At 41.9% G+C, this 19,501-nt stretch overlaps 1 protein-coding gene across 9 annotated transcripts in view; it reads left to right on the top strand.

Moving 5' to 3' along the window:
- LOC118504356 overlaps window positions 1-19,501 on the top strand; it is a 148,113-nt gene that overhangs the window by 32,871 nt on the left and 95,741 nt on the right. For 5 of the 9 annotated variants that reach the window (XM_036038748.1, XM_036038749.1, XM_036038746.1 and 2 more), the window contains 3 exons: window positions 17,380-18,161; window positions 19,226-19,331; window positions 19,403-19,499. In XM_036038748.1, the coding sequence (XP_035894641.1) occupies window positions 18,139-18,161; window positions 19,226-19,331; window positions 19,403-19,499 (226 nt within the window). In that variant the 5' untranslated portion in view covers window positions 17,380-18,138. Of the gene's footprint in view, window positions 1-1,055; window positions 1,126-17,379; window positions 18,162-19,225; window positions 19,332-19,402; window positions 19,500-19,501 lie in introns of all 9 variants that reach the window. The other 4 variants (XM_036038741.1, XM_036038745.1, XM_036038744.1 and 1 more) reach the window with 4 other exon arrangements.

Here is a 19,501-nt window from a genome sequence, read left to right as displayed (position 1 = left end):
TGGTAAAAATCTGCGAACCAGGAAAATTCTGCCATGCCCGCTCGTGCCGGAAGCGTTGCCAAAATCTTTTACAAAAACCTCAACTGAAGCTCATGTCTGCTCGCTCTCAATCGAATTCAACAGATTGTTGGCGCCTGTTGAAGATAAACGGTTTTCCATACCTTTTTTACCAACACCAGCAGCATTAAAATGCCAGAAAAGCAGACAAAACTGAACGCTCGAAGGTAAACATTGTTGGCAGAAACAGGAGAATGGACGATTATGGTGATGGTTGAAACTACGGAACCAGCGCCAGATAAGACCACGGTCAAATGGTGTACGGTGTGTGGAAATGTTTTCGTGCAAGATTGCGGAAATCGGACGTTTGGACTTCATTTGCTTTCCCGCGTTCATTTCCTTTGTCTACGTGCCAAGCGGTGAAGATGGTCAAGGGTTGGAGAGGTTTTGGTGGTAATGATTTTGACTACACATTGCAGGAGCTAAACGTTCCCGAACTGGTAAACGGGAAATTCAATAAAGTTAGTTAATTTAACTTTTATCCCGAACAGATTTGTACAAACGAGTTTCACCGTCCATCTGGACGGCGAAGCGTGGTTGTTGTTTGTATGCTATCGCTGTTTCAATAATGCCTATAACAGGCAATTTAGTTAAAAAAAATAATGTTGAAAGAGAGAGAATACATCGAGTGACAGGAAATAGAAATGTAGCATGACAGTAACTTTTAAGCTTCTTACCATCAAACCTTGTCACACGAATAATTCTTATTGTTCCTGGCAAGCACACAACCCAAAAGCAAAACATGAATGGGTCAATTTTAACGTGCATACGTATAGATGTTTCATTTAATAAAAGCGTACACCGTTGCTGCGACTTTACCCGTACGGTTTCCACAACCCACCAAAAAGCAAAGGCAACCAGGAGAAACATGTAGGAGGAAGTAATGGTGAACGGTGGAAGAAGGAACCAAGTGCTTTAAGGGGAACAGCGGGACTGGGAAGAATGGCAACATCGTATGCACACGTATTCATGTGTTCAAACTTTGGCTTTTCTTACAGCCATCATCAACACTCAAGCGCCGCCTGTCAACGCCGAAAGGGGGAATGGTAAAGCAATGGCCCGGGGAAGGTGAGTGCGAACGGGGGGGCGTAACTTCTGGTTCGAAATGGTGCGGGACGGCAAAGCAAGGGGGCGAACGGGGGCCGGGCAACATTTTCTCTCTTTAAACCCGACACTCACACATACACGCACACATTCATGCCCAAACACACACACACACACACACACAATTGCTGACAGAACAGCACATGCATGCATGACGAGCAAAAGCGAATTCCCATTGTTTTCCCTATGCTCGTCGACGTCGTATTGCCTCCCGAAAAAACTGTTCCCAAACTGTCACCGCGACGAAAGTTAAGCTCCTTCTCTGTCCGTTCGCCGAACGGCTGTGTGACGGTGTTCACGGAGCCTGTCCGGATCCGGATGGATTGTCTCGCCGGGACTGTTAATTGAGTGACGTGAGTGACGTGCGGGCGTTTGCTGAAATCCGTTCGGCGTGTCGCTACAGAATGCAAACAGTCGACAGTGGTTGGTCGGCCGAGTGCTTTTGAAGCGCTGCTTTACGCCCCACAACGTTCAGTATCAACCTGGTCGACGGTTGAAAAATCATAGCACTATCTGCTATCAATCCCGTGCTCGGTACCTAAAATACCGCGACCAATTCATGGAACCATCTTTTGGCGAAAGGGTGAGGCGTAAAATAAGCTGCTTCGTTGTTTTGGCATGTTTGGGTGAGGTAAATAATTTTAGCGAAGGAGTAAACGTGGGCTAGAAAATGCGAAAGACGACGCTTCGAAAGTGGTACCGCTTTTTTGAGGTTAAGTCCCCCTTTCTGTCACAGGATATGCTATCAATCGTGTGGTTGAAAAGGGGTTGTTTTGCTGGAAATTAGAAAGAGATAGCTAGTGACGGGGGTTTTGTAAGACGTGCGGAGGCGAATGGCAAACACACGGTTGAAAGTGTAATTACAAATTTCAATAGCAAATAGCAGGGAGCAACACTGGTGAAACACTAGAAGCACTTCGGTTTGACAGACTTGCGGGTTGTTGACTCAACTGTCACATCGGTGGAAGCTGTACAAATGTGTGTTAATATTGAATAAGTATTTACCCTCAGCATCTAGCCAGCGAGGAGTTAGGTGGAGTTTATTCAATATTAATCAGATTGTTTGAATACGTGAAACGTGGTTCGTGCGTGGGCTGCTCACTAAAACAAAACTTTACCTTTTCCATGAAAAAAAAACCACTACCGAAACAAATATGAACACACTCAGGTAAAAGCCCATTTGTATCAATGCGCTTAAGTGAAACTGCACATTTGCATTCAAAACTCAAACAACTGCTATCAGGTTTGCCAATAACGGACGAAAAATGGGGGTTTTATCCTTGTTTTTTCTTTACACTCAAGCACCAATAATTTGTGCATCATGCACAAACATTTTTCGTTTGTATTTCATTCTTGTTTTCTGCTGCACGATGATTAAAGTGTGTGCCAGTGTGGGCTAGGGAAACATTGGACGAATATGTTTGTCCGTGGTAGCACCCACACCCGCCAAACATCAGCACTGAATACACAGTGTAAAGTCGTACCACTACATGCGATGCGAATACTGTTGACATAGTACGTGCGGTCGGAACAGAGTGTGTTGGCGGACAGAGAATTTCCTGTGTCTGTGCCACCCGTTTTTCTTTTGCAATGCGGTTCCCATCAAACCACGGGTTGCATGGGTTAATAAAAAAAGCTATCAACAAGTGCATTACGTTTGGTCGCTTGTTGAGTGTAACTGTATGCGTGTAAGGGGTACATTTTTTGTTGCTGTCATTTGACAGTTGTTTGGTTGATGGGCAAACAAAATAGACAGCAAATAGATAAATAAGGTCATACAAAAATAAAACACTACACGCAACGGAAAACAAGCCGCGATACAGCACGAAAAAACGGACTTGTGACAGGATGGTTTGTCGGTAAATTTGTGAAATATTTGCGTACGGTGAATTCATTACGCTAAAAGGATTGTTACCTGGTGTCTAACTATTTGCCTTTCCTCTGTCAGTAAGCTGGTTTGCTTTAATAGTGTATTTTTTATTATATTGAAGTGTTGTTTCTTTTTGTTTTCTGGCACATATGAAATATTTGGGTTTAGTTTTTAATTTTCACTTTGTTTCTAACTTGAGAACATGAAAGAAACAACAGGAACATTTGAACTATTTTTGAAGACTTTGAACACATAACGTGTAACATAACACAAATAAAATAAATATGAAGAACATCGTAAGTTTTAATAATTTGGACAAAAGTTTTTACAAAACGAATGAAAACAAATTAAAATAATAAAATATATATAAAAATTGAAATCATAAACCTCTTTAAGTTCCAAACAGTAAAGAGAGAAATTTTAGAAAAACATTTGAATAACACGTTTCCTTTATTTCCGAAGACTTGTTTTCGTAGTTTTTTTTCATAAACTGTTCAAAGTTTTGAAGAAAAACAAACCTTATTCAACTAATTTATAAAGCATCTGCCTGGGTAGTTGAAGATGGATATTTTTTCACATTGCATGCATGAGTTGAATCAGACAAGAATAATGTGCTGAGTGACCTAGTAAGCTTCTTACCCCGATCAGTGATCAATTATCCGTCTGAAGTAAAATAAAAAATGCATTTACTTATTTTAATGTTTCATACATCAAAAGTGTGCCCCATTAACTTACTGTGAAGGAAATAACAAAGAAAAAAAAGGAGCACGCTACAGCTTTAAAATTTAAAAGGTGGATAAAATCCCTATTACGTGAAGCTGCTTGCCAACGCGCCCGTGGCGTTCCAAGGATCCATCCGGCTTGGCACGGATCTCTCGCAGGGTAAGGCAAAATAAAACAAACCAGAAAAGCTTTTCCTTTCATGCGATCGGAAAGAATTATAATGCCAGCTTAAATGGAATTCTATCGTTTGGAACGTGCTCACGGCACTTGGTTTGTGCTTTGATTTGTAATCCAACAATTGCGCTCGTGCGTTTGTCGTCCTTCGGTTTTGCTACGCTTCGATGCAGCTTCAGCTTTACAAGAATCCGAGCACCGGCGTAAAACGATGGAGACGACTGCAGTCCAGGCATAACAAGTGTATCAACTGACACGCTTTTAGCATTGGTTTGACTTTTTCTCTGTTGCTTCGGTGCATTGAGTTTGCAAAATAAATTAGAAAAATCAAGGATATGAAAAATAGTCCGCCCAATCGATGTGGGGTAACGAGGAAATACACTTGCAAGAGATAAAATGTTTCTTCTCGGAAACGAGTTATACTTTTACTCAAATGACACCGTTTCATAAGTCCTACTATGAACTGCACTGTCAATTTATTTTAGTCTCGGTACGATTTTATGATATCTAATTTCCACCTTTGTTAATCCTAAAGTGTACTAAACAAATCTAAGCCTCCTCTTGGAACACATCTTAGAGATTTATCATTTATTAGAAAGCTACTAAATACTATCCGGAAAAACTACTGCCCTGCATTAAAGCACACTAAAAGTGTTCTCTTCCCAGAACTCTTCTAGCAACAAAATATGGAAAGCCTTCATGCAAGCCGCCTAATGCAAAAGCCGCCCTCACTAAAATTTCTCCCCACTGCACCAACACACGGCGTAGCAACGAAACCGCGTAACATGATCCATGGGCAGAAAACAAAAACTAACTTCGCGTGCTCCTGTTTGCACATTAGACAACTTTTCGATCATCTTGAATTCGCTTGTATCCATTAAAACATGCAACGAAAAGATAATCCACTATTGCCACTAGTGCCACTCGGGAGCGTGCTATTCGTAGCTTTTCACCATGGTCCGGCTGATTACTTATCGTAGGAAGCGGGAAACGGCCACTGGTCGTAATCGCCCAACATTAACCGGGTGCTAACGACTCTTCAACTCCATGCGAAAAGGTCGGCAGGTATCGGGACGGCCTTGTATGGTTCGGCTAGAGCCGTTCTCTCGGAAACAACGGAAAAAGAAATATACCGCCCGGTCGCTCCAGGGTTGCAGAGTGCGTCCGAACGGTGGGCTGGGTTGGATTGAATTCAACGATGTGAGTTGTTTGCGTGTGTGTGGTTGACTTAATGGAAGTGTAATCCTGAGGCGGATGTGAACAACACCGAATGCTTGAGTGCAATGAGCGCACGGGACCGTACCCGTACTCTAACTGTGGGGGACGGCAAGGTAAAACCAGCCAGCCCATTAGCCTTCGTCAGCGCCGATGGACAGTTTCGGAGGGTTTCTTTTGGAGTTTCGGAGCAATCCTGGCGAACTTTGTACGAGGACTGGCTAGGACTGGAAGCAAGTAAACGTGGGCAAGGCATCGACCTCGTGCAGTACAGCCGTAAGTGGTTTATTTCGGGGTGGAAGGCATCCCATGTACTGGTTTAGCTTTTGAGAATTATTTGTTTTTTTTTTTTGCTGCCCAAACATGTAGCAGGACTCACACGTGGCCATGTATCGTATCTTACACCTCACCTCACCGAAAGCCAATGAAACCTTTCTCGTTTTTGTGGCTCTGTCTTGTGAGATACTCCGTAAAAAATGAAAATTGAATCCACTTTCGACAACGGAAAACAGTACGGAAAGTGACTGAGAATATACTTAAAGGCTCAACGCTACGCCATCGGAGTGTGTGTTTGCGCCTGTGTGCTTAACGAAAACAATGTATATTTAATTACCCTACGCCGGTGCCGAAGAGCAAAAATCCTAGAAGCTTTTCGTGGGCACAGTTTTCCCCCCACTCATACACACGGGCGTAAGTCATGTGAGGAAGGAAGCTTTCTGTAGTTACGCGCTGTAACCGGCTGAGGATGATTACGGTTTAGACCTGATAGTCCAGTTACCCCGGTAAGTCTGTTTGCTGGATCGCTCACACATCCGACTCAGACGCGATTTGTGGAGGTGGAAGGATTCATTGAGCGGTAGGGAAGAGATTTCAAGAGTTAATTTTCCTAATGTACGGATAAAACCACCAGAGTTGGCTCGGTATCGTTGTGCCAGCAGTACACATGGTACGGGTTAAAATTAGCAATCATTAGAGCTAACGCAGCGCCACAGTTGAGCAGCGATAATTGCAGCGAAATGGAGAATGTGCCATTTTGCAGTGCTGTTACCGGATGCGCCAGAGATTGGATTGTTGCGCTCAAATGAATCGTTCAATGCACGCTAGCGTCATTTGACCTAGTTTGGGTAAAATTTTCCCCATTTGGCATAGGAAGTTTGTAATCTTATTTGCAATACGAGCTTAACCAGGTAAATTACGCTCACTGTGGTCTACTGCGTTGAATTCTCAATTTCATTACTTTCCTGCAGTAATAGGTGTTGAAAAATGGGACATACGGGTCACTGCATAAATGCTGTTATTGAGGTCAAACATGATGTTTAAGTGATTCGTTTTGTAAGCAATGCATAGGTCAACACCAGAAAAATCCACCATATCACAAGTTTCCCTTTAGCACCTTCGGCTTTTATGAAAAAACTTACTTAAAACTGTTTCTTAGAAAAAAATAGCTTATTCAAGCATCTCCTAATCTTTTTCATGAAATAAATATTTTTTTAAAGCAAGAAAATAGCTTTCCAAAAAATGAATAAAAACACTTGATGAGCCTTGAAGAAAAAAAAGTCCTTAAAATAATTCTTAAACCATCTTACCTTCAAACCGGCTTGTTTGCCTATGAGGGATCCATATCTTCCCTGTACAAAATTCGTAAAAGCACACCGTCCTTCTTGGAACTGACTAAATTAAAACAACCTGAGGCATTTTGTTTTTGTACCTTTTTTCTGTTGTTGTTGCTGCTGCTACTCTCCGTACACACAACAACATTTGCTTGCGTTGGGTTTGGTTTCGGTACATTGTGCCACAGTGCCACAGCAAATAAAGCCCTGTTGTCCCTACGTTCAACTGTAATGCACCATTTGTGTAATAACTCTGACGATCGATTGAATAATACATGCGGTACTTATGTCCTCGGCACACTTGAAAGCACTTTCGTGCATGAATTTTGAGTGCTCGCATCGTTCGGCGCCGGATACAGTAAGCCTCTGTTCCCACCCGTCATCGTCAAATCGACAGCGCAAGACAATTGAAAAGAACCACCGCAGGCAGGGAACGATGGGAATCAATCTCAACGTGATGCCGTCTTCAAACCGTGCTAATGAAGGAGGTAGGAATTGTTTCTCGTATCACAATCACACCCTTACCGGGTGTGCTAGCATGCGAGGGGAAGGTATTTATAACAAGAACATACGCCAACATTCTCTGAAGCGAATGGCTTAAAAACCAGGCACGGGTGGAGTTTTGGGAGTAGAAATATTGAGGCGATTAATTTTAGGTCGTCACCACGTACGGACCTTTCCACATAGCACGGAAACACATGGATATAACTGCCATAGATAGCATTTGCCACCAACAAGCATGTGATGAAGGAGGGCTCTTACCACTAGCGCCTACCTTTTTCAGCGCTACCTATAAATTCCTTAAACCGAGTGACTCTCGGGACCGAGAGCGATCGCTGAATGGGGGAAAATAATTTTTATTTTTACACCACCATCATTACTTTCCACTTCATTGCCATTTTTTGTCCATCCCTCGACGGTGCTGTGCCTTCCGCTTGCGCGTCTCCTTGGAGACTGATTACATTTATTATTTTTTGGAGGGAAAAGAAGGTTGCGCCCGTTGGGAGCAAATGAGCAACAGGAAACAAAATCATGTGTTTGTATGTGTATGAGTGTGTTTGGATCTATGCGAGCGAGAGGGAGAAAGCTCTTATAAAACTTATGTGTTGATTTAAGCTTACCTTTTTACCGTTTTTTTTTGCGGCTGCCGCACGAGAACTCCCGTCAACTCCTGCCAACTCACTAGCACCAACCTTCCGCCCGCTCTTGGACAGGAAGTATGGTTTCACTTGTTTCATTTACGTTTGGTGCTTGTTTGGAGCGGTATGAGCAATGGTTTGAAAATTTTTCTTCCGGTGCTATTTGTGAGCCTTTTTTGCAGACTTCTCGCTAGAAGCAGACACAAGATGATGCTTCGTGCTTCGTCAAAAAGAGCAACGTACTGTAGGTATGTTTGGTTTCGGGACGGGAAGCGTTTGGGTTTGGGGAACATGGGATGGAGCAGTGCACGAACAAACCAGTTAAATTATTTTCATCAATTTACATAGTCTGCCTTTTGCTGGTGTATTCCATGTTAGACAGGGGTGGGGAAAACATGGTAAGGTAGGCGTCGTTTTCATTTAATCAGGAGTTGAATTGACATTGAATGCCGCGGTAGTAGCTGGTTGGATACATTTGAAATTAATTTAGAGCTTTCACAAATAAAGTGACTCACAATATAATGAATCTCATTTCATTTTTATCAATTACGAATAATGTTGCTACTCAGTTTTATTCGGATGATTCTTAATGCAAAAAAAGTGAAAATTCTTACTTATACTTGGAGAAAATTATAAGTTAGAGGATTATGTTTGCAAAGATATAATGCAAAACAGTCACAACTCTTATAATACACTTTCAACAAGAAAGTTAATTAAAATAAGCGCCAAATTTATTTCTTATAATCAAGATTACTGAATATTGTCACTTTCTAAATGCATGCACTTAAAGGACTGCAAAGTCTATACATGTAAAAAAAACTAAAGAAAAAACAAACAAAAAATTTGAATCATGCCGGTAACTCCTCTGGTCTTAAACAAATCCCAATTATTTTTTTAGCTGTACAATTTTCTAATTAACATGGTTTACCATCACAACCGAGCATGCCAGGGATATGGCAAATGACTAGGAAGAAATGCCTAGTCAATTTTCTTTCATTGTTTGTTTTCGTGAATTTAATTCACAGTCACCACACGCGGTGGTGACAATACGGCATCAGTCCGTAATAATAAATAAATAAAATAATGGTTTACCATCAATTTAACGTTTTCAATTACATAAAAGTCTGGTAACTCGTGTAACAAAATATTTCTTGACACCGTTTTAAGTAAAAGCAAGTGTCAAAAAAGAAGAAGAAAACCTAACAGTAACATTCTACAGTGACACACGGCGATGACAAAAGACACGCCATCAAAGTGAAAATGTGAGCCACGCAATTTCATCCCTTTTCCCACTGCTAGTGTCGCGTATGGTCGTTCGGCTCACTTCAAAGCCGAAGCAACAGGATCGAGGTGCAAACGCACGACGAAACTAGACAGCTTCCCCGCTTTTTTTGCAAACATTGTCTTCTTCTTCATAACGTTAAAGTGTTGCTATTGCCTTTGCTGCTTTTTTCTTTGTAAGAAAGTGTATATTCATCAACCGACACAGGTTGAGCGTTTCACACGGTACAATGCAAAATGTATAAGGATGCGTTGCCTTTTTGCCACTTTTACCATTGGCGGATGCTGCCGGGCAAGTTTTTCCAGCATGCCCGACCCGCGTTAACGGTTGGGTGGCGAAGAAACACAAATGGCTTGCAATCCGTCGATGCTCGTCCCGGGCGCTATCGAGCTGCTTGTCACCGCGACCGGTTCGACCTGTTTAGTCGTTTTGGTGTGGAAGTTTAGCATTTAATTAAAAATTAAAATTGCTTCACCGGCGGCTGCCTGTGCTTCCTTTCGGTACCGTCCACCGGGTGAACTCAAGCAAGCCAAACGCGACGACGCATACTCCGCGAAGGAAGACACGGTTTCCGTTGTGGTATATTAAACCAGGGCCGTTAGCATGGTTTGCATATTACCTCGCCAGTGCACCAGGGTTTCCTCAATCGAGAACGTGATATGCCGCGTAGGAAAACATAAATAAAAACAGTTGTTAGAAATTAAGATTGCTCAGTGGGTGTGTGTTAGTGGCCGTCGTGTTATCGACACTGCGCTCGAAAAAAAAGTCTCCGGAATAGAGTTAACAAAAACTTCTAACATGGCGGGCATCCTTTTTCCGATGAAATTGTTAGCTTCGGGTTTTTTCTTGAATTTCCACACCATGCAACGAACCGATATTGCAAACTTGTAAATGAAATACTTCCTCTACTCGCGCACGAAGCGTTTACGCATTTTGTACCGTCATGTAACGCTTCTATTGCATTTTTACCATGCAACATCGTATGTCAAGAAGCAAAAAATAAAACGCGTTGAGCACACATTTCCAGCTATTCATACACTGCTCGTGGGAGAGCTAACGATTATAAATTCATGAGTGACGTCAAGACGACACTCGCGCCATACAGAAGTGACGTCTAAACGTTTGCTGCCTCTTGTTTTTTTTTAAGCGAAACTAAACACTTTCCCATTTTGTTGTGACGTGTTAGCGTAAAGCAAAATGAATTTCCGGGTAACATTATTCTATTATAGCAAAAAAAAACAGAACGAATCTTCTAGCGCACGGTGGTGATGTTCTCTGTGCCAGACACAGACTTTTAAACCAAACAATATGCTTTAGATGAAATTTGCTTGGAAGATTCCGGGTAAAGGTTCGAGTGGATTGTTTCGCAAAACCTTTTCACTTGATACGCTACGCTTACGTTACACTTGCTAACGCCAGCCAACAGAATAACAATGGAGAAGATTGCTGTACCGCATTATGGTCAACAGGTGATTCAGCGAAAGTTGGAGCGGTTATAACGATAGAAATAAATCATATTTTATGAAACAATTGGTTTTATCGACAATAAATTGTATACAAATGTATGATATTCAGTTTTACATTTGAATTGTTACATTATATTCAAGTTTCCAATATTATTGAGGAAAGTAAATGAATTTTGAACCTCCAAAAATGTTTAAAACATCGTTGCTGTGTTTTTTAGATATTATACTATACTGTATTGAAAGATTTTTGTCTGATCATACAAGCGATAAACCATTGTAAGCATTAATTAGGATTAGTTTATATTAAAACTTTTTTCCACCCCATTTGCTTGACCTATTACTACATTCAACAAATTAAATACTGCGGTCAAAGTTCACTATCGTCGAACGTTCGTTCGCGTTCCACACATCATCAAACCGTGAGTTTACCGCATTTTGATCCGATTAAATGATTTGATTTTAATTACTTTACAGCGTTAAATCTCCAACCGTGTTAATGTACGGCTGGTAGTGCGCTCGGTTTTCCATAAGATTCCATCGGGCATCAAAGTCGATAAGCAGTACGCCGAACCATAACAACAAAAGGATAGGACCAACTAGGACGCCCAATTTTGACGCATTTCTATTCATTCGTCGACGCATTCCGGGTCAGCAACTGCACCCACCGGATGCCGACTAATGCCCACCGTTCGAAATGGATGCAAATTCTGGTGTTATGTTCGCATTAGCACTCCCGCCCCCCTTCGGTCGTATCGGACGCAAAAGCCCACGATGCTGATGTAATCTAAAATTAACCAAAGCTAGCTACCTTTGTGGTGTAAAGAGCAGCTCGGGAAGAAAGGGGAATGGGGCAAGTATTTTTCCCTCCACCACCGTACCATCCTCCAAAGGGAACGTACTGTTCCACGGTGGCCACGGCGTTTGAACGTCGGACTTTAACGATTGTAATCCAGATTAGGTTGGCAAACAGCGCACTTGAAAGGCCTCAATTAAACAACTTTCCCACCAACTCGTTGCGTTCTTAAGTACCGAACGACATTTCATTATCACTTAGCCTCCCACGAGCTGTTCGATGATGGAGCACTAGCTAATAATTAATAGTGAAATTGTTTGATGATGCTCTCCAGGTACCGGGAAATCCCTTTGTTTCCCCAAATCGTTTGAGCTGAATATCCTTGGGAAGATATCCTTGAATCTGGAATCATACTGCTTTCAACGACACCGTGAATGTGCAGCCTGTCGTGTCCTTGGTAAGCCACCAATTCGTTAGGCAGACAAAGGAAAGCAGAGAGCGAGAAGCGGCATCTGCTATCTCATCCGCAGCTTGCTCGCCTTCCCATTCGATCGAATCAGACCGGCGTGGAAAGTGTAGCCGATGTAAAGCACATCCGTGCGCTGAAGGTTCAATAAATCGAAGCTGACGACACGATGTGGTGCGTGTTTCTGCCTGTGCACCAAGGGAACGATCTTTATTAATAGCTCGTCTCATCATACCTGTTGATTGGATCCTCTTTCCTCCGCTACCAGGAAACGCTCTCCGATACGGCCAAAGATGCTTCCTGGAAGCTACCTTAGCTCGCACCAAGCTCGACAAGAGTCCTTACCCTTCGGTGGTAAAGAAAATTGAAATCAGATCGAAAACAGATGAAATAATTAATTATAATTGCATTGTACCCCGTCGCCTCGTGTACCTTCCGGTTTCCTGTTTACCCGCTCTCTTATCGGTTTTGCGGTTGATTCTCGAACGAATGGTAGCAAAAGTTTATCGCCCCGAGGTGCCCAACGCCTACGGCCTCCGATAGATAAACCAATTTCCGACCCAATTCTTGTGCGAATACAACGGGAAAATCTGTGCTGCTGTAAACTGGGTTCGTCCGGCGCACCAGATTCTTTGTGTGTCGATATTTGCCAACAGTCCATCATATACGTTGATCCGCCTTTGGGTGAGGAAATTTCCTAGCAGTGGTAAGCAGTACCGCTCAAGTGCTCAGAGCTACAATCCATCTTGATTTTGCATCGGTATTCTTCCACTCGCCATGAATCATTCGGAGTCGTTTCCTGTGATTGGCACAGTACCGTAGGTTCGAATCTCGGCACGGCAAACGGAACATTCTTCACAGGTCGAGAACAACATTCCTAACGCTAGCGGAATGTAACCGGTAAAAACAAAGAATAACACCAACCATCCATCCACCCAGAATCCGGCCAGGAAGATGGAATGCGTGGTGGAATGTTTTCCGTATCGGTTCGGCTCAAAACATTCACCCGCACCATTTGTATGGCAAGAAAATTCCATCGTTTACTACGAATTCGATCGGGAAAAGGAGCCAAAATTCGTGGGTGAAAGATATTTTTGGGCCCTTATTGGACATAACCGGGCAGCTAAAGTAGCGTGAGAGAGAGAGAGCGAGAGAGAGAGGGAGAGAGGAGGAGATAAAAAAGCAGCACACATAAACCACGCACACCGTTTCATTCCGAGAACTGTTCATCATTATTCAATCAGTGTAGTCCAAAGGATGCGGCTACGGTTGAAAGCACCAGAAGAACCTTCGATGGTACGTGTTTTTTTTTTTTGGTTTTGTTTTTTGGTTGCTGTGGCTAGGATAATTGAAAGCCTGATTGATGATTTGGAGTGATTGTGGTGTTGGTGGGCGTGAGAAAACTTTGTGGAAAAAACAATAAAAAATCAACATTAGAGATTCAGTGCAAATTGATGGAGTGGGGATAGGAAGCGAGTGATTGCTGACAAATCATGTTAATGGTGATTTTTGACGTGGACTTATAATGCTAGTTGGTAATTTGAAGGAAGTGTGCTGCAAACAATGCACTCAACTTTATCCGAATAATAAATATGCATTAATCGGAAATCATAATTACCTTTTCATAAGTATCCAACAGTGTTAGACATTAATGATTCAAATAAATAGTCACTAATGATTGATTTGTTCAGAATATTTTAAAGTTTCTTGACCGCAGGAAACTTCAATTTGCTCGAGAAAATTCTTTTTGAAATTGTAAATTGTAGTTTGTTCATAACTATTTTCTATCTTATAAACAATTTTATGGAATGCAAAATACAGTAGCAAGTTTTCTTCTGCAGCGCATGGCAATATTAATTTTGCCATATTGCCAGTGAACTAATCACTGTAAACAATCTCTCTTATGATTCTAGTGGATACATTTGTGTGTGTGAGCGTGATTATGGATCAGGTGAACAATTCAAAAGCTCTACGCATCGTGCTGTACCACACAGAGGTTTGCTCTCGTTTTACCATACCAACCGACGGCTCTGGCTCTTGCTAACTCATCTCTCCTTTGCCATTAGTTTATTGTTATCATACCCGATTATGAACGTAAGTGTGGTTCCCTTTTGCTGACAAGGGATTCGCACCGGAAAGAACCATCCCATTCATCTTCCCGGACCGGTCGACTCAAAGGTGTCATCGAACGTCGCTATCCATGCGAAAGGATCTCACCAGCTGGAACGGACGGCCAGCTGGCTAGATGGATGGATGGTTGGAAAAGCTGTGCAACGTCTGCTAAAAATAGAATATTGACAATTTCCAAAGCCTGACCGGGCGGGGTATGACCCCATCTGCCCAAGGCACCAAGGCATATTGCATTGCATTACAGTAACTGGATTATTGCGGAGCGGTGTGAATTCTCTTCAAGCCAGCTGGATGGAAATCATCATCCGGGCAGGAATGGTTGGCGTTAAAATAAGAACGGAATGGCAAACCAGCCGGGTCGGGTGTAGCGGGAAGGCAGCGGAACTTTATAAAAGGACACCTGCACAAAACGGACCATTGGAAAAGCTCACCGTCCTATTGTGTGTCTTGTTCTGCAATTGAATTCCAGCTAACCTCCACGTTCCTTGTTCATCGAACGCCCCATATACCGAACGGTCAGCGGACAGAAGTTGCTCCGGTAGGAATCGAGTGTTCGTATAGTGAACATTTTTAATTGGTATCATGTTGCTTGGTTTACATATGCTTTCGTCGATTTTTCGAACGAATTTCAATTGTAGAACTGCAATTTTATCTTGTAAAAATGCGATCGCTGTAAATGCAGAAAATTAATACTCAGAAAAGAGCAGTGATGACGTTCTTTGAAAATGAACCCTTCCTCGAATCAGTGTTAGTTGCTAGCATGGGATGATAGCTTTTTTGGCAGATTCAACGCTTTTTCTTGCAAACACCATTTTTATTGGAGCAGAAAACAAAGCAACCAACCATCAAATTATTATCTAAATGTTTCTGTTTAATGAATTTTTGGAACCAAAAAAAAACAACCGTCACGCTGTCTCGCTTTCCATTCTAAAATCCGATGACGCGTCAGTTAAAAGAGTCACTTTGTTATGCCTAACAATATAACGCAGGTCATTTGCTGCGGAAAGACCTCTTTTCGCACCTTCGCCATCTGCACGTTTCCGGGATCACGCTCATAAGCCAGATGGTTTAATCACAGCGTGAGGCTAACAGGAAGTGGAATTATGGCATGAAAAAGGAAAATCATCAAACCTTGCTCCACCGCTAATCTTGAGCAACCCAACCCAACGAACGATATTATGGTGACACAAACGAACCGGAAAATCAGGTCGACGCTGAGGGGTGGGTCCGTTGCAGCTTCCAAGAAGCCACCGGTCTGGTACCGCGGTCCGTTCACGGTGTGCGTTGCTGTGGATTGAAGTTTATTGTTCTAGCTTTTATTGTCAGATTGACCGCGAGTTCATAAAACTTGTACCACCCCATTCCGTGACGCCATTAAAGGTGCGTAAGTGAAAGGGCCGCCGTATCCGTTAGGCTTTTCTTGTTATTTTAAGGAAGTTCAGACGGCTGTGCGTCTTTGTTCGTAATTTTACTGGAAATTTAATAGAATTTTTTTAATAAATTTTCATTAAAAATATATGACCAATAAATACTTTCACTATTATTACGTGCTACAATACGCTAAAAAGTCTTATAAAGGCCGTTAAAAAGGTAGAACTCTGGACGGACTATACAGGCGTCATTAGTAAAATCACACATGATCAGTTGGGATACATTTTACTTCCGCTTCGCAGCATAACTTATTATCATACTATACTATAAATCTGTCCATTCGAGTGCGCGTTGCATGACTGTGTCCAATTTGAATGTGACATTAATTTCTACAGAGAATAATCATTACGAAACGCCTAGGGAATCCAGTTGTATCAGATTCATGTTATTGAACGCTTACCTTCATATCATTATTTCCCCTCTTCGCTATTAATCATTCGCGGACATTGATGTTTTTGTTTTTTGTTCACCACCACAAATCCCACCGAAACGTTTCTGACCCGGTGCAGTGATTATAAAGCACGACACGGGGTTTAATGTTACATTACGGTTGGCGCTTATTAAACGCCGTAATAAAAGCAAAACCAACACAGGGAAAGTGTTAAGCGTATTTGATTGGCCGTTTTCCACTGTGTCATTTCAAGCGTTATTTATTACGTGTCACGATGGTTTGCATCAAATTTTTTTACCCGTTGTTTTCGTGCTGCTTGTAACTTCTTCGCGTTGCAATACGCAGCAGCAGCAGTATGGCATGCATTTAATTGCTTCGCTTGTTAATTTATCCACACCAACGGTCGAACAGTGGACGGGGCTGGGCCACAGTTCACCTGTACCGGGGTAGGTAAATTACGTTTCACTGTGTGGTTGTTGCTATTGACATTCTGGGGCTGTAAAATTCGATGCGGGGCAAATATTTCGATGTACCGTGCGATGCGTGCAACCATCATTTTGTGCCACATTTCGTGGAATGATCGTAATTTAAAATCATTTTTAAGCTTGTCGCACGATTATGGTAAAGGCAATGTACAAAGCAAGTACGCATCTAGCACGGCGTTGCATTCCGGTGCATCGTTTCGCTTCGATTTTTTGCTCCCGTAATAGCTGCATACCTGGTACCGGTGGCAATCGAGTTGATAATTGGTCCACAATTTTCATTTTGCAGTTTCATTGATTTCCACCCTTTATCACTGTCATATTACCGTGCGCGGAAATCGGCTTTCCTGGAACCTGTTGTTGGAACTTCCCCAAAGCCGCATTGAACTTTATTAGCAAATATTTAATTAACATGGTTTATCGATCCGTCAGGTACATCGCACCGAATCACATGAAAGGGTTTGTTTTTTAACATATTGCTTTGGCAGTTTTTTTGCCTGTTAGTCTTTCATCGCCAGATAAAACTATTTATCAACAGATTTTTTTTTAATATAAAATTTAATTTTGAATAATCTATATGGTGTTCTTTCTTTTGTTTTCCACGAACATCTCCCATTGCGCTAATCATTATTATAAACATAAACTTCAAACCATCAATTACCTTCGTAGGCAAATCTGTTGACGGGTGAGAGAGATCTTGGCATTGATTACATAGAATAAGAGAAAAAATCCTGTCTAGTTGAGTCACACAAAACGTTTCATGTTTCAATTACACAAAATATATTTAGCAAAGCATAACATCTGCTCCTACCATACCTATACCATTAAATACAATCTGGTCTATTTCCACAACTAGACTCTCCTTGTTTTCGATTTTTTTTTATTTTGGACTCATCTTTTAAATACAACTTGTCATATTTCATCCCACACTTCCATCCTCTCTTCAAATGTACTCACGTTTCCATAATAATTTTTTTCCACCCGTGAATCGTGCAAATAGTAAATAAATCAACAACCCACACAAACGTTTTTCTATATACTTCCAGCTTTGATATTGGCAGAGTAGTGTCGGTGGTGGTTAAAACATAGCGAACAAAACATCAAAGCTTCGTCTTTGTCTGTTACCGTAAAGCTTCAGTACAAAGCGCGCGGCTCCCATCCCCCAATCGGCTATACTGAGTAGTGTGCAACAAAGTCAGGATCGACCGCCAACATCAGTACACAAAACCACACACACCAACACCGACGATTCGGAATTTTCGATGCAAATTCGGTAACTTGTCATTCAAAATTAATTGCCAGCCTCGGCATTTCCCGTGTGCGAACTTCCAGGCGTCCATTTGCCGGCGTTCATGGTACCGAATGCGTGAAAAAGATTCGCTAGTCGAAGCACCTAATCGTGGTGATACGGGCAGCCTATCCGGTTTGAGCTTAAGCAGATGGACGCGAATTTTAATTCGAACCGGTTAAGCACGATCACCGTACAGAGCGAAAGAACAGAATACTCAATCCGTACCGATCTTTGGCTGGGTGGCGTTAAGCCAAACGATCGAAGCACACCATAGGACAGAGCCCAGAATCCCCAGCCCTTCAATTCGATCGACGTCATTAGTATCTTCACCACTACCACCACCACCAATCATCACTATTACGAACAGCTCCACTACCAATACGATCACCACCATCACCACTACCACCACCAACCAAGCCCTAGAAACCATCAGAACATCAACTCAATAAGAAACCACAAAAAAAAAACCCTACATCTTCTCCTCATCTTCCAGCATAAGCCGTAGATATGAGCCATGGCAAAACTGCGCCATTACAGGTGTTATTTTCTTTTTACAGCCGATTGTTTATGCATTTGTTTCTTGTTTCGGTTATGGAAATTCAGGCAAACCTCACGATTGTTTGCATCTGCATTTGGCACTCGTTTGCAAACGTTGCGTTGTGTTGCTTACAGTGAATTCTATCTTCTTTCCATCGTTTCCATGTACTGCTCTGTTTTTCGGTTGCGTTTGTTTGGCATAATTTCTATTTCGTTTTTCTCTTCTTTCTCCTTTTCTTCTCAATTTCTGACTCTCGAAAATGGTTGCACTTAAGGGATTGCGCTTATCAATTCTATCACTCTGTAATGTTTCTATCACGCTATTGGTTTCGCTCTGCTTTCTTTCAGAAACTTTTCTACGTTGTGTCCTATGAATTGGTTGTTGGTTTCAGTTAACTCGCTTTGCTATCTGCCTTATGCCTCTCAATTGCTGCTTGCTACACTGATTTGTTGTATTCTTTTTTTCTTGCAAATATTAGTATGAGTGGTTTTTTAGTTTTTATTTTGAAGGAGCTTTAACTGAGAACTATCGTTAAAGCACAATATTATTATAGTTGGTTTGATATGATTTGGGATGCATATTGACCTATGCTTAATTTGTTCTGACTTCAACACATACTGTCATTTAAGTTCAAATGGTTTAGTTAATATATATTTCAAGGCTGACAATAGCCTTGCTTTGAAAGCTTGCCCGCTATCGAATTAAGCAAGACATTTAGTTTAATTACTTCTGGGTTATTTATTTCAGCTGCTCATACTTGCTTTCTGCTAAATTTTTTAAACTTTAGTTTTTCTTTAACGTTACTCAGCGATAAACGCATCCCTGCATATAGCTTTGCCGTTGCGAAAACACATTTGACTGACAGTTATCGCTTGCACTACACAAAACAAACCCGGTTCGCATCGTGTTTGACAACTGTTATAAACCAAATAACGCATGCTGTTTGACACTTACTAGAGGATATGCTGCAAAGTTCTGTTCTGTTGCGTACACACGTTTGATAGCAGTTACGATTATTAACGATAATTTGTTGTTTATCTTTATTCCATTGTGCATCGTTCAGGACCATGACGGCGATCTGCTTTGTCTGCAACCTGCCTATCATGTCTCACCAGGTGGGACTGGTATGGCAGGGTGGAAACGGTTGGGACGATTTGGTTCGCGAGCAGGTGAGTTCTTGATATTATTGATACCACTTTTTCCTCGCAGCTACTTTTACATCCACACAAATAACTTTCAGGTCGAAGAGTCCACCATTCGACAGCGCCTAGGCGGACGACGAGACTCTGCAGCACAGATATCTGGTGCTTCACCTCCTAGTACCTCACCACCACCCGGT

Source organism: Anopheles stephensi, chromosome 2 (assembly GCF_013141755.1).
Source record: "Anopheles stephensi strain Indian chromosome 2, UCI_ANSTEP_V1.0, whole genome shotgun sequence".
NCBI classification, from domain to species: Eukaryota; Metazoa; Arthropoda; class Insecta; order Diptera; family Culicidae; genus Anopheles; species Anopheles stephensi.
This window is presented reverse-complemented; position numbering and strand designations above follow the sequence as displayed.